This window comes from Mus caroli, chromosome 11 (genome assembly GCF_900094665.2).
Source record: "Mus caroli chromosome 11, CAROLI_EIJ_v1.1, whole genome shotgun sequence".
Classification (NCBI taxonomy): domain Eukaryota; kingdom Metazoa; phylum Chordata; class Mammalia; order Rodentia; family Muridae; genus Mus; species Mus caroli.
In genome coordinates, this window is record NC_034580.1 from 72,009,711 (window position 1) to 72,025,970 (window position 16,260).

Consider the following 16,260-nt stretch of genomic DNA (forward strand, 5'->3'; position numbering starts at 1 on the left):
TCTCTCTCTCTCTCTCTCTCTCTCTCTCTCTCTCTCTCACACACACACACACACACTCACTTGCAGGCTACAGTCTACAGTCCAACTAACCTAACAATCAATCAATAGCTGTGAGTGGAAAATCCAAGAATCTAGTAGTGGCTCAGTCCCACAAGGCTGGGTGTCTCAGCTGGTCTTCTGCAATAAGCTGCAGCCTGAAGAAGTAGGCTCCAACAGATGTCCTGGCAAAGTGAATGCAAGCAGACAAATAGAGAATAAACTGCTTCCTTCCATTGTCCTTATCTAGGTCCAACAGAAGATATGGCCCAGATTAAATGTATCAAGATCTGGATTAAAGGCTTGTGTCAATCCAGGTCAAATGTCATCACACCTCAGGATTCAGATCAAAGCCTGAGTCTTCCAGGCTCAAGATCCAGATCACAGGTGTGCCCACCATTTCTGGATTGCAGTTCATTCCAGATATAGTCAAGTTGACAACTGAGAAGAACCATCACAGGTTATAAACACCTATCATTTGCTCTCATTTTCCCCATATGTTCTCTGCTCATGTGAGATCCCGACTTAAAGCATTTCCCCCAAGCTTGTTTTCCCTGATCTCTAAAAATACAGCCAGAAAGAAGCTCTTTGTTCTCTATAGCCAGCAAAAAGCCTTTTTGTTTCTATACTTTACAACCAGAGATGCGATAATTGTAAAAAGACCTAGCCAGGCACTTGCCTGGCTCCCTGTGCCAAGGACATGGAGATAAACTCCACAAAGAAGAGCTACAACTCACTCCCCACTCCTCATGCCTTATAATTTTACCAAGGACACCCACCAGAGAAGAGCTGTAGCCAAACTCCTCCCAACTCTCCTCCCAACTCCTCCTGATTCCTCACTTTTTCCTTTAAAAGCCCCCTACTGTTACCACTTGGGGGTCGAACTCCCCTGCCCCACGGGAGTTCATCCTCAGCTAGCTGACAATAAAGCCTCTTGCAGTTTGCATCAAGTGTGGTTTTCTCTCGAGTTATTGGAGTGTCGGCCAGCTCATCACGGGACTTGAGAGGAGGTTCCCCGCCCCCACGGGTCTTACACTCACTACCCACTCCCAGACACTATTGTGCCATGTTTTGGGTTGATAGAGAAAATCTTATAATTGGATCTATGATCCAGCCTTCATTTGTATTAACCATATTCTATGCTTATAATTTTCCAAGGTTTTACTTCAGAATCTCTGTAGCCAAGAATGACCTTGAACTTGTGAGCCTCCTGCTCTACTCTACACACTGCTGGGACTGCAGTCCTGCACTGTCGTGCCCAGTATATTCTACATAGGCAGTGAATGCGGGGCACTCCATCCACTGGGCTGCATTCACCAGCCCTCTACTATACACCTTATTTATCACAGGCTACCTTTGAGGGATGTGGGTCAGCAGTAGGGCGCTGGCCCAGCATGTGTGAAGCCCTAAGTCTGTTTTCCAACAGCCAAAACAGACACACATGCAAACCCACCTTGCCACTTTGTTTATAATGTAAAACATTTCCAGTCACGTACGGTAGTGATGTGCTTGTGCTATTTGTCAAAGGGGGCAAAGTAATTACTACTTTTGCTTTAAACATTTCTTGGTGGGTTTTATGGATCTGTTTGAGAGTTATTTATGTATTTTATGTATATGGGTGTTTTGTCTGTATGTACATCTGCACATCAGAAGAGGGCATCAGGTCCTCTGGGACTACAGTTTGTGAGCTGCCACATTGGTGCTGGGCATTGAATGTAGGATCTCTGGAAAAGTAGCCAGTTACCTTAGCCCCTGAGCCATCTCTCCATTCCCTTGTTTCCCGAGACAAGGTCTTGATATGTAAGTCCAGCGGGACTGGAGCACACTATGTAGGCCAGACTTGACCTTATGGGGACCCTTCTGCATTTGCCTCCTGACATTGGGACTGTGGGTGTGCAATACCATGACTTCAAATAAAAGATTTTTTTACTTTTAAATAAATATTGAGAGGTGGAGAGAAGACAGAGGACCAGGGTTCAACTCTTACCACTCACATGGTGCCTCATAGCTCTGGAGTCCCAACTCCAGGGGGTCTAGCACTTTCTTCTGGCCTCTCAACAGCTCCAGGCACAGAGATAATGCACATACATGCAGGCAGGCAAAACACCCATGCATATAAAATAAATCTTAAAAAAAAAAGAATTGTAGTATTGTGTTTACCCACGTATAGACACATATAGTTCTGAAGTCTCTATATCTTTGTGTGGATATTGATTAATATCTAATATGACACCTCTCTCTCTCTCTCTCTCTCTCTCTCTCTCTCTCTCTCTCTCTCTCCCTCTCCTTCCCTCCCTCCCTCTCTCTCTTACCATGTAATTCTGGCTGACTTGAAACTCCCAGAGATCTGCCTGCATCCACCTCCAGAGTACCACCACACCAAGCTATATTCTTTTTATTTTTTGAAAGTAGCTGTATTAAAGATAAAGTGCTTGTCCAGCAAGCATGAAGAGCTGAGTCTAATGTAAGCCAGATATGTACTTATAATGCTGGCATTGGGAGAGATGGCAGCAGATCTGACCAAGTAGGCTTATCCTATATAGCCTGGTGAGGAGAAAGAGAGGCAGAAGGCAGAGAGAAAGAGGATGGTACCTAATGAAGGTTGTCCTCTAACTTCCACAGCACAAATGTGCAATTCTCCACTACACACAAACATACACAAAAGCAACTGCACTGAGATGTAATTCACATGAAGTTTACTATTGAAAATAACGCAACTCGGTAGTTTATAGTCAGGGTTTCACTTCCAGTGCCATGTCAGTCATGACCCTGTGAATCTTTTCCTTCCCCTCGCAGGTCCTCCGACCCCAGGCAGCCACTAATCTACTTTCTATCTTTATGGATTTGAAATATCAGGTTTTTTTTCTTATATTCTGAAACTCAATAATTAAATATATAAATATTTTAAGAATGCTATTGTGCCCTTAATTAGTTGACCCCATCTTCATTATTTTACCAACAAAACAAAACAAAACCAAAAAAAGCAGTCCTTGCTCTGAAATCTTTGTGTGATCCAGCTATTCTAGTTTTATTTTGACATTAACTCCAGAAATGTTGAAAAGATGTACAAGCATGAAAAATAATTACTCCCTGTATATAACAGATGTATAGTCATGGTAATGTATATGAATACCATTTGTTATAACTCAAATGATGACATCATCTTGTTGGATGAATGGGAAGTATTCATGTGTGCATGTGCCTCCGTGCGCGCACACACACACAGCCTTGGGAAGAAGCTACAGTCTTGCATGACATTATCCTCAGACTGTCTCGACCCTCTAGCACTCAAATAATGACATGGAGGTTTTTTATTACTTATGAAAGCTTAGGCCTTATAGCCTAGCTTGTTCCTAACTAGCACATATAACTTAAGTAACCGTGCCTCTGCTTGTCCACACTTGTCACCTCCCCCCCACCCCCGCCCCAGTCCTGGGAGGTCCTTCTTCCTCTATGTCTGGTTGGTGAATCCCTCAACTCTCAATTCTTCCCACAGTTCCTGTCTCTGTCCAGAAGTTCCTCCTATCTTCTCCTGCCTAGCTATTGGTTGTCAGCTTTTTATTAAAGCCAATCAGAGATTGCCCTAGGTAGGTAAGGAAGGACAAAGACACACCTTTACACAGAGTAAAAAAAGACTATCCCAGTATGTCATATCGGGAGGTTAATGGATAATACCTAAATCGGGAGCATAAAGAATCTCTCTACCCACCCATGTTATTTAGCAATCTAGAGATAAATATCAAAATTATGGCTGACATGCAGAGACTGGCAAGCTGCCCTGCAGTTAGAGAGTAAATACGTTAGGAACTTGTTGTGTGTGGTCTCGGGAAGATATTCAGCTTTGACCTCATGGTGTGAAGGTAGCCATAGACAATGTGACCAACATTCCAATCAGACTTCTTATTTTGAGTAACAGAGTCTCCTTTATGTCTCCTAATGTACAGGTTTCCTGCCTGAGCCTCCTGATTCTGGGATTGTAAGGGTGTGTCACCGTGTTGGGCTTCCAAAGTATAGTTTACCATGATAGACACCTGGCTAGGTTTGGCTCCTGGGCTATTTGCCAACTCCTAAGGTTAAAAGAATTGGAAGATTACTCTGAAATAAAGAAAACTGGGTGAGGTGGGACTAAGAGTTCCCCTGACCTCAGCTGGCCTTGTCTAATAGGATGATTCAACAAAGAGGATCCGTTACTTTCCTTAAAATTTAAAAAGGGTCAAGGCCGTCTACTTTCTGCTGAAAAGATCAAATGGGAATAGGTCACACAAGACTGCCCAGTGGGAATCCCAGGATCCCAGATGACAAGGGTTTCTAAATTGCTGTTATTCAGGAATCTCCCATTGCCTTTGGGGCACAGTCATAAAGCAGCCCTTGGTTTTCATGAGCTTAGAATCTCGGCTTCCCAGACACAATGTTGAAGAGGGTTCTTTGCTTAGCTGGCAGTCTGCAGTAACTGTGGTAATTGCTACAAGGACACAGAAAAGCCACTGAGACTTTAGAACCCAAGTCTGGGCTCTTTAACAGGAGATGCAATTCAGAAGTGAGCTAGGCCAGGAAAAGAACTTCTCTCCACCATACTTCCAAATGTGTAACAATTCCCACTCCCTTTGGCTCTGAGAAAATGGTCACTTGGACTTGAGAACAAGACAGCTGCAGGGACAGTAGCACCCACACCAGTGGACTATCTGTTTAATCTTTTGACGCGAGTGTTACCATTGTCACTGTCACTACTTGAAGAGTTACCTTTCACCTGTCTACAACATCTGCTGACCCGTAGTATGCAGCAGCTCTGTGAACACCCACTGAGGTTCAGCAATCGCCACACAAACCATACAAACACAGATCTCAGTTAAGAACAAGAACAATCCATTGAATGTCCATTGAATGTACACCCCAAGACTGAATGTTCAGGACCACAAAAAACAAAAAAACAAACAAACAAAAAGAAAAACCCCTCGGGAGCCTAATTGTGGTACCAGTCTGTTCTCAGGACAGGCTTTTAAAAGGAAAAGCCAGGGTCAGCAGTTCAGAAGGCAAGGGTGGAGGCAGTACTACATCAGTCTGGCCAACTAGACAACGTATTATCAGCCAAACTTTAAGCTTAGTCGTAAGTGAGGTAAGGGGTGGTGGACAGGTGGTGAACAGCGGGGTTTCAGAGCGTTGAGATAACAGAGACTGAGTATTCCGGCCATATGGTTATGACCTTTTAGGAGCATTTTTCAGTGCCAGCTATGGATAATGACTTCTGGGAAGTGGAGTCTGAGAACCTGAACTTAATTTCACCTTAGGAGCAGAATGGAGACTCTGAATACAAAATGGCTGCAGTTGTGTTAAAAGGAGCAGGCCTCAACATCCACCATCACAGTTTTTCCTTTCTGAACACTTAATATCTTTTAAGGAAATATTCCATTTGCTATGTCAATTTTATTTGTCTATGCTTCGGATTCATTTTTGCGGGGAAGAGAGGAGATGAGGTCTCTGTATTATAGTCCGGGCTGGCCTTGACCTGGAAGTCCTCCCACTTAAGCCTCCTTGGTGGTGGGATTACAGGGCTGCAGCACCACATCCAGCAGAATACTTTTGTCTTTGTAAGTCTGCTTCACAAATTGGCTTCATTTTAGTGAATGGTGACCCCTAATCTGAACAGCCACGGCTAGAGAGTCAGAGTCAAATGAAACAAAAATGTCATTGCCCAAAGAGGCCTCCTCAGCTGAGATCTGTGAGGACAGCCTAAGCTTAAGCAATCAGCTAGGGGGTAAATTTAATGATTAATAACTTGAGTCTAAGGTAGTTACTGAACTGCTTCAGGAGAGAGAACCAGACCTTATCTGATGGCTATTCTTGGCTGTCAACTTGATTGTCAGCTACAACCCAGAAGTGGGGAGGCACATTTTTTCCTTTGCCCTTGCCTTGTTAACATCCATTCCTCCACTGGTATTGGAGCCTACTTCTTCAGGATTCCGGCAGATGCAGAAGACCAGCTGAGACATCCAGCCTTGTGGGACTGAGAAAGTAATAGATTCTTGAACTTTCCATTCACACCCATTGTTGGATTAGTTGGACTGCAATTTGATAATTTATAAATTATCATTCCAATAATATATACATATAGAGAGAGGGGAGGGAGAGATAGTTTCATTCTATAAGTTATATGAGTCTAGGGAATTCTGACTAATACACCTGACTGTATTCAGTTAATTGATCTTGTCAGTTGAAAGAAGTTATTTATTTAGGGCCTTCCATATCCCCATGTTGCTAAATTTCTTTCTCTGGGGGAGATGTAAACACCTAATCTGGGCTACACCTTCTGCTGGAGACCACATAAGGACATTGGAAGAAGGGAGTCTCACTCTTGCTCCTTCGCCTGCTTGCCATGTGGGACTGAACAACAGCTAGATCCTTGCATTTCCATTCACAGCTACTACTGAACCATTGTTGGGAATTGGGCTGCAGACTGTAAGTCATCAATAAATTTCTTTACTATCTAGAGACTATCCATAAGTTCTGTGACTCTAGAGAACCCTGACTAATACAATAGGGGAATCTTAAAAGTAGCCACACAGAAGGTCTGCACCCAGCATGGACTCTTCCATGGTTGCACTGCTGGAGTCTCCTCCCCTAGACCATCCCTGCTTACATTATTTACTCCAGCCCCTCTGGGATACCAGAATTGCAAACAACTGACTGGCAGGGGTGGCTAGATACTCAGGTGGGAGCCCCATCTTCCACGTCTCCTATGGGGGAACATCAATGAGCTCAGCTGTGAGGACCTTTTACAAGCAAAGATAGCTAATCTGAGAAAGTGGTGGCCCCAAAGTTACTATGAAGAACATTAATTGAGCTTTGGGGCCTCCTGCTTTCAATTCCCAAGTGCTGGGATTGGAGTTGTATGCCACCGCATCTGATTTTATGTTGTGCTGGGGGTCAGTCCCAGGGCTTTGTGCTTGCTCATCAACAACACTACCCACTGGGCTGCATCCCCAGGGCCAGATGCAACTCAGCAGTTGAGAACACTGGCTGCTCATCCAGAGGAAAAGAGGTCAATTCCTAGCACTTGAATGACTCGTGCACATTTGGCTGTGACTGGCTCTCTCAGGTACTCCCTTGTCCAGGATGCACAAACACACACTCAGGCAAAACTCTCATACACATAAAATAAAGATGACTCAAATATTACAAAGAAAAAGTGATCAAAATATAAAGTATCTGTTATTACTAAACCATAGTGAATTTAATTCCCATAACTACAATATAAACAGCCCCTCTGGCCGCCTCTCCCCAGCTGCCTGCACCATCCTCTGTTTTTACACGTTTGCTCTGAACCCACCCAGATATACGGCTATCAGTTTAATATCTCCAGGAACACTGTTGCTAGAAATGTTGCTGCAAATGCCCGAAAATGCTTCCCTCCAAATACGAAGTGGCCAAGAGTGGAAACGTTGGTCATGAGTTCATCCGAGACAAGATAGCTGGTAATGACACTGGCGTCTTATCAGGAAAGGGTACAGGCTGCCAATCTCCACTTATAAGACACTCAGGACACATCACAGTCTGTCACCTAATAAAGAAAGTAAAGTTTAATTTCCCAATTTTTATTAAAAATGGGGTAAGATATTTTCTTACCAAGATGAAATCTTACAACACAGCAGTAAAGTTTGCTGTAATAACAAGCTCTGAGCAAATATCCATTCTTTTGAAGTTACAAACTTGAGAAGTTTTTGTTAATAAAAATTGCTGTTTTCTTTATTCTGTGAACCATGGACAAACATTTCCTGTTCATTGAAATGATATTTATGGCCGGGTACATAATTATTCTCACAGCCCTCAAGGTGCTAAGGCAGGAATATCAGGGGTTCAAAGCCAGCCTGGGCTACGTAGCCAGTTCCAGGCTAGTCTCAGAAATTTATGGAGATACTGTTTCAACCAACTAACCAACCAACCAATCAACCAACCAGAAATATAAAAGTGACTTTTAAATTGTTAAGGAAAGAAGAGGTGAAGAAGAGATGGAGAAGTAGTGTTTGTATAACCTTTGAAAAAATTCTAAAAAAAATCCCCCCAAAACAAAAACCAGTTACAAGTCCAGTTCTTAAACTCTTTGTTGTTTGATACTCTAGATGTAAAGGCCGCCATTTCTCACTGCCCAGACCCCCAGTACTCTTTTATTATGCTATTTAAATGAATGAAAAGCAACTTCCCAAACAGCTATAATAGTCTCCTGTCATACAGAAAAGCTCAAACTAAAATACATTCTATTATGTATTCTGGTACTTTTGGTTATGGTCATCATTAATGCATGCTCTTTAGATAAAATTTCTCCCTTCGGTAGGTAGCACTTTTGGCTTTGGAGAGAGTAGTGGGTGGGTATCTGGGAGCAGAATATATCTATGGGGTACTCTTTGCAGTTGAAAAATATTTCATGGTTAACAGCATTGGACACAATCAACATGCCCCGATACAGTACCAGTCCTTAAAATTTCTCCCGGATTGATCTTTCTGAGGATATTGCATAAATAGAGGTGGCACTCTTCTTGGGCAATGGCGGAATAATGGAACTATCTTGTCGCATGTTTAGCTCTATGAGAGTCAGACAAATGTTTATCCAGTGATACAGAAGTTCAATGACAATGTTCCTGAATTCCCAGACTTCAGTCCGAGAATGAGCTGCGTGAAGAAAAGGAAAAGGTAGTTTAGATAATACTGTACTTTAATTATGAAGAGACACATGTAAATATGATTGAAACTCATTAGCTATGTTGTGAATCAAAATCACAGCAGTATCTTGTTTACACATTTAAATCTAAAAGGTAGATAAAATTTGATATTCTCATGTAATGGGATCATACATCATAATACTGAAAAAATATATATACACACACATATACACATATAATATGTAGAATCTTGTATATATTTTGGTATAACTCTTTTTTTTTTGAGGAGCGCGAGTATTTTTATTTCTTTAATTTAACCATGCAAAACGTGTTGACTTGACTGACTCATATTCGCATGTAACTTTTTTCTCATATCCGTCACTGAGGGTGAATACAGAGGAAGGACTGTAATCATCACATGAAGCTGACTGTATTATTTCCAAAGTTTATCCCAATCCATTTCTCCTTTTATACTCCAAAACATCTTCATTGTGTGTTCGGATGAGATAAATCCACATGAAAACCGAGGAGCCCACGGACAGCCCAACTGCCAACCAGTTAGGTTTGGCATTGACTGGCTCCCGGACATAGAACTTCGACCATGTTGAAGAGCAGCTCGGCAGCCGGGCGGGGGCCAGCAGCTGCAAAAAACCTGGGTATAACTCTTAAAGGTTTAAAAACCTGTAAGATATATTACTTCATAAAGATATAGTAAAAGGAAGCCAGGTGGTGGTGGCACATGCTTTTAATCCCAGCACTCAAGAGGCAGAGGCAGGCAGATCTCTGAGTTCAAGGCCAGCCTGGTCTGCAGGGCGAGTTCCAGAATGACCAGGGCCACACAGAGGAAACCCTATATCAAAAAACAAAAAGACAGGGCTGGACAGATGGCTCATCAGTTAAGAGCACTGACTGCTCTCCAAGAGGTAATGAGTTAGATTCTCAGCAACCACATGGTGGCTCACAACCACCTGTAATAGGATCCGATGTCCTCTTCTGGTATGTCTGAAGACAGACACAGTGTTCATATAATAAATAAATCTTTTAAAAGAAGACAAACAAGAGATACAGTAAAAGGAATGACTCAGGCATGAAAGTGATAAGCCCCAAATTCATGATCACATTAGGAGAAAAGAGAATGGGATCAGAGGTGTAGAAAATCTTGACTGCTCCTATTATAGTTTATATCTTAAAAGCAAAACAAAACAAAACATCAGACTCAGATGGGCATGGAGATACCCCTGTAATCCCAGCTCCTTGGCAGGCTGAAGCAAGAAGTTTGCTAGTTTGATGTTAGTCTAAGCTAGATAACAATTTTGAGCCAGCCTCAGCAACTCAGTGAGACCCTGATTGGCTGGAGATGTAGCTGAGTGGCAGCGTGCCTGCCTTGCACATACAAAACCCTAGGCCACTTTCCAGCGTTATAAAGCACAGTGAAATGGGCCTAACTCAAACAGGGCATGTTACGGTTGGGTATAGAATATTATTCTACAATGAATACACAGTACCTATTATTTATACTATGATATTTGAAATATTCTCTAGTTAAAAATTGTCCCCAGATATGTAGTTACTGCCAACTATTGAAAACTGTTAGATGCCATTCCTATAGACTCCCAGGAGCCAATGACTGATATTTAGATAGACTGGTCCAATGGAAGGAGCACCTTTGAGTCGAATAGGTCTGGGTTCTAATTTTGGCTCAAAATCTCAACTGATTTTGTGATCTTAAACAGATCATTTACTTGCTCTGAACCTGCCTATCTTTTTGTAAAATAGGGACAATACTGCAGGGTTATTATGAGAGCAAACGAGACAGTATGCAAGAGGGGCTGTCTCTTTCCTCCCAGCACGGAACGAGTTTTATTCATCACGTGGCTCCTAGTCTAACTCAGGGTTGATCCAGATAAAGATCTGCTGATTTGAGTTGAACAAACCATTATGTATACACATGAAACTGAGTGAGAGTTTTAAATATCCCTAAGAAGAGCTTAACCATAATCTCAACCATCTACTAGAATTTTAAAACAGAACACTTTTATTATGTTTTATTTACTGATGGGAGTGTAGTGTGTGTGAATATGTGCCGTAGCATGTGTGCGCAGATCAGAGAACACACTTGGAGGAGTTCTCACCCTCCAACATGTGGGCCCAGGGATCAAACTTGGGTTGTAAGGCTTGGCGACGTTGAGCCATCACACAGACCCCCAGACATATTTTACTTCCTGTCTCCTACCAATACAACAAGCAAGTTTCCCTGAACTGGGCTTGGCTTTAGCCTGGTTTTGAAGGCATCCCTGTGAGCTAAGGTGTAGCATATAACAGGAAAGGCTCATGCAATAAAAAAATAGTTACATCTCATTTTTTTATTTGAAGCTGACTTTAAAACATGTGGGTGCAATTATTTTTCTAACATTCTCTCTTTTTACACACACACACACACACACACACACACACACACACACACAGAGGCACTGTTTTTTCTCATTCAATTGTAAGTGTTCAATAAATGTTGAATTGAAACAACATTAAATTAAGGAATAATTTAATTTCTTTATTTCAAGTCCTAAAAGTTTTTCCAGATTACAGCTCAATAATATTAGTGACAATTATGAATAAAAACAAGAACAGATGTTAGTCATGAGAACACATTAGAAACATCTGATTCATCTCACTTCATGGGTAACTCTAGACCAATAAAAATACCTACTTAAAACACAGAGGGCACGTTTGTCACCATTGATCCCTCTTTGTGCTAATTAGCTTCCTGGAAGTTTTACAAAGAAATATTACAGGTTTCCAAAGATTACTCTAATTATGTTAATGTTCCTGTGTTATACATCTAAATTAAATAAACGCAAAGTTCGCCCCAGGACACTCCTAGTACCCGTCCCAACTAATTTTCTGAGATAAAACAGCTCCCCACAGATTGTTCTGTGGGTCCCAAATCTTCAGAGAGTGCTCTGTTCCATCAATGAATGTTGGTGCTCTTGGCTGAACACCCCAGTATGGAGACCGCTATTTATACCAGTCACCATCTCCTTGGTGACTGAAGGACATGAGGGTGGAGAGAAGGGTCGTTCTCTCTCAAGTCCCCTGTTGCCCATTTCCTGTTTTATTGTTGTTACCAGGGACAAAAGCTCCGAACTGCCCGGGAAGTAGTTTCTGTTTCCCCTTTCCTTTCCAGAGACGGATGTATTTACAGGGGCTTCTAAAGAGCCCTCTAAGGAAGCCTCCGCTACCGTCTCGGGAACATTACTATTGGCTGCTACTGCCCTCTTGCGGTAGACAGGTGACTGACCGTCCCGACACCCCCCCCCCCTTCCCCCCCCCCCCCCCCCCCCCACACACACACACACACACACACACACACACACACACACACACACNACACACACACACACACACACACACACACACACACACACACACACACACACACACACACCAGCAATTCTCAAGAGTCTGTCTACTTTTCTTTCTTTCTTCCAAGATTCTATGAAGTTATGACCATTTTGACTTGCCTTAGCAATGCTTACAGCAAGTTTTAGGTACATTTAAGCTATAAGGATTTCAGAGTAAGCCACCGACCGAATAACCTTCAGGGGTGTATTCAGTAAGCTTTTAATAGGGTATTTTTAGGTCCCACTTTAATCAAACTTTGAATAACACAGGGAATTCATTATGCTGGAAATATTGGACTATAAAAAGCATGTTTTTAAATTAAACCTCAATTTGTAGATCTCTGCTTTGACACTGGATTAATTAAGCTAAATCCTCCGGGAAGCATAGACAATTAATAAAAACAGGCAGAGCAAAAAGACTGAAGTATTTAACTTCAAGTTCAAAAAGCCAAAGTGCTTCCTTCCAGCCAACTAACCAAGGTCAGCAGTGTCTCTTGAAAGATTTTCTCTCCGATCCGCTGTGTTAGCTTTAACTCTCTACTTCAAATGCTAGACACCCCTAAATCATTTTAAAACACAGTTAGCATTACTACTGGACACAGTAAGCTGAAGGTCAGCCCAGGAGTGCACATCTGGAAGGAGATATGCGTGTAAGTTCCAGCTAGGTTTTTACATAGGCAAGGGAACTCTGTGGTGATAGTTGGGGTCTTAGTCCCTGCTGAAATGAATGTCACCCCAAAGGCACCGTCAGGCCCCTCCCAGTCCTATCAGGAAAGGATCTGTGTTGTTTTGAGTTACTCCAGCTGAGTGGAAGCTTGTTCCAGGATGAATCCCGAGTTCTTGCAGCACACAGCCCTGCCACTCCCACTGTGAGCACGATTGCTGTACATCAGCACACACTCTGGACTTCTCACAACGCAGCCATAAATCAAATGTGTGAGTTTACATAGTTCATGGCTTGGTGAAGCCACCTCCAGACTTTTGGTGGCTGTCAAACCTGCTGCTATGCTCCCTCGGTGCTAAGACATTCCAAGAACTGTCTCCACTCCTCTTCCCCCTTTGCAAATCACCGATTGGCCAACAAATCTCCACCTAGAGCTTTCTCCAAAATTCCCATTTCTTTTTCTAGCGACTTACTCAGTTCTCTGCTTGGATATTCAATATGCACTTCTACCTCAGCTTGCCAAAGTATGAACTCTCTTTTTTTTTTTTTTTTTTTTTTTTTTTTGGTTTTTTGAGACAGGGTTTCTCTGTGTAGCCCTGGCTGTCCTGGAACTCACTCTGTAGACCAGGCTGGCCTCGAACTCAGAAATCCGCCTGCCTCTGCCTCCCGAGTGCTGGGATTAAAGGCGTGAGCCACCAACGCCCGGCTGTGAACTCTTTTTTAAAAAAGATTTATTTATTTATTTAATGTATATGAGTACACTGTAGTTGTCTTCAGACACACCAGAAGAGGGCATCAGATCCCATTACAGATGGTTGTAAACCACCATGTGGTTGGTGGGAATTGAACTCAGGACCTCTGGAAGAGCAGTCAGTGCTCTTAACCACTGAGCCATTTCTCCAGCCCCAAAGTGTGAACTCTTTAAAAAGTATTTATATTGATTTATTTGTGTGTGTATGCACGTGTGTGTGTGCGTGTGTGCATGTGTGTGCGTGCGTGTGTGTGTGTGTGCGTGCTGTGCACATGCCTGTGTGTGTGTGTGTGTGTGCTGTGCACATGCCTGTGTGTGTGCACGTGAGTGCCCACAGAGGTCAGAAGGTGGCATTGGATGCTTTGGAAAAGGAGTTACAGGTGGCTGTGAGCCACCATGCGGGTGCTGGGAACAGAACTCCAGTGCTCTCAGCAAGCAAGAGCAGCTGAGCCAACGAATGTGAACTCTTCATCTTCCCCCACCAGAACCCCTACCCTACAGCATCCTCCAGTTTTACTAATGGCCTCTCCATTCCTCCAAACCATAGCGTCAACCTTGGCTCATGTTTTATTCACATTTTGCACCCAAGCTGTGGAGTTATGTTCTGGTTCTCAACAAAATCTGTACTAATATGCGCTACGACCGGACTGCGTTTCACCATTTCTGTTGGCACCACTCCCACCTCAATTCCTGCAGCAACCGGCAGCCCCGCTGACTGGTCGCTGACTATCCCCCTACCCCTCCCCTACCACAAAGCCTTTCTAACAGAGGTCTTATTTTCTCCTCCCCCACTCCTGTCCCTCTTTTCTTCTTTCAACCCTGGCTATCCTGAAACTCACTCTGTAGACCAGGCTGGCCTGGCATTCACAGCGATCTGCTTCCCAAGTGCTGGAATTAAAAGTCGACATTACCCTGCCCAGTTCCTTATATTTCCTTATTTTATTTTTTAGGTGGAGTCTTGCCATGTAACTCGGGTTGACTTTTGAACTCATACTCCTTCAGCCTTAGCCTTCGAGCGCTCGGAGTGGGAGCCACTATCCTGGCCATCAGAGTGACTCTTTGAAAGCATACGCCGAGTCATGAAATTCTCAAGCTTATCCTTTTTTCTCACAGTCTGTTACGATGGTGTGAGGCTCTGACTGATTTGGCCCACTGCCCCACCCATCACCCGCTGACCTCACCTTCCACGTGCCTCTAGTTCTCTTGCTCTGTTCCTGACGCAGTGTCCTCCCTGTTTCACCAAGCCGAGTATTCCTGCCTTAGAAGGCCTTTGCTTTGGTTCCTTGCCCTGCTTGAAGTACTCGCCACAGACGGATCCATATAGCTGAGTTCCTTGCTTAAATCTTACCGCGTGACAAGGTCTCTCAACTATCTATTTATATTTGAACTGCTTCACACAAGACCTTAGGTGAGATCCACCACATCACCTAAGAGAAAATAAAACTCCATCCTACACTCTTTCCCTGTCTCCCACCAACGCCACCCAATCACCTTACCCTGCTTACTTATTTTATCACGAATTTATAAAACAGTTTTATTATTTTTTAATGTACATCTGGTATTTGGTCTACACATGTGTCTACGTGAGGGAGTCAGATCCACTCGAACTTGAGTCAGACAATGGTGAGCTGCCATGTGGGTGCTGGGAATTGAACCCAGGTCCTCTGGAAGACCAGTCAGCGCTCTTTGTTATGTTTACTGTCCTGTGTGAGTAAGTGTATGTGAGATGTATGTATGTGTGATTGTGTGTGTGTCTGTGTGAGCATAGTGCTCTGCCACTGGCTCCATCCCAGCCCTGCCTTGTTTATTCTCTGCTTTCCTCTGTTTTTGTCTTAGATAGGCTCTCACTGTAGCTCAGGTAGAGATGATTCTCCTGATAGCACGCAAGAGCCACCTTGGACTTGTGAGCTTCCTGAGAGCAGGGACTTTAGTCAGCTTTATTCTCTGTTGGTCCCCAAAGTCCTAAGACAGAGCCTGGCACAGAGTCAACATTCCTTTAAAGTGGTTGAGTGGAGGATGAAGGAATAAAGTTTGAGGAGCAGACAGAGATGAAGTGGTGGCAATGCTAACAGGAGAAAAGAGGATAAGCCAGCAATGGAGGAGGCTTACACCTGCCTATCCCAGCAGCCTCACTGGATTCAGAAAGGTGTCCAGATGCATTTAGGAAAGAGTGAGAGGCCTAGTAATGCTCCTGCCCCTGCAGCGCTGGGTGATTTCCTCTCTCATTTCATCTCAGGATAACATCTCGGGAGTTTTGGGAGTGGGGGCTGAGAGTGCAGTTCCCCAGAACATGGCAGGGCACTTGGGAGATGTTCTAAATATGGAGGCCTGCAGACTTCCCCCTCAGGCCCTAGGATTTGGGAAGAGAGGCTGTTTCCTGTCCAGACAGTAAGGGGAGAATCCTGTCCCACCGGAAGCCAACGGTCTGAGATAAAGAACTTAGAGAAGCGTGCACACAGGAAGTCACTTCCCTCTTAAAACCAGCAAATCTTCACGTGGTGATGCAGGGATTCAAACACCAAAGGAGAAAGAGAGGACACTGCAATACGCAATCATCAGTGCCCTGGGAGACCGGAGATGAAATGTGAACAGAGGTACAGGGGCTCTCAGAGGGCAAACGCTCGCCCACACCGCCCCAATCCACAGCTTAGCAGGTAAGAACTTAAAAAACAGAATTTTAGAAAAAAAAAAGAAAAGGAAAAGCAGCACAAAGGGCGGGGGATGGGAGAGAAACCAGGACGCCTGTTTACCTATTTG

The 16,260-nt window shown here is 43.5% G+C and overlaps 1 protein-coding gene across 2 annotated transcripts in view; it reads right to left on the reverse strand.

Moving 5' to 3' along the window:
• Positions 1-7,290: 7,290 nt before the first annotated feature.
• The window catches only part of Efcab5 (EF-hand calcium binding domain 5), a 110,442-nt gene continuing 101,472 nt past the window's right edge, over positions 7,291-16,260 (reverse strand). For both annotated transcript variants that reach the window (XM_021178008.1, XM_029483107.1), the window contains 2 exons: positions 8,498-8,697; positions 7,291-7,591 (listed from right to left, as the gene is read on the reverse strand). In XM_021178008.1, coding sequence (XP_021033667.1) covers positions 8,504-8,697 — 194 coding nt within the window. In that variant the 3' untranslated portion in view covers positions 7,291-7,591; positions 8,498-8,503. The remainder of the gene's footprint in view (positions 7,592-8,497; positions 8,698-16,260) is intronic.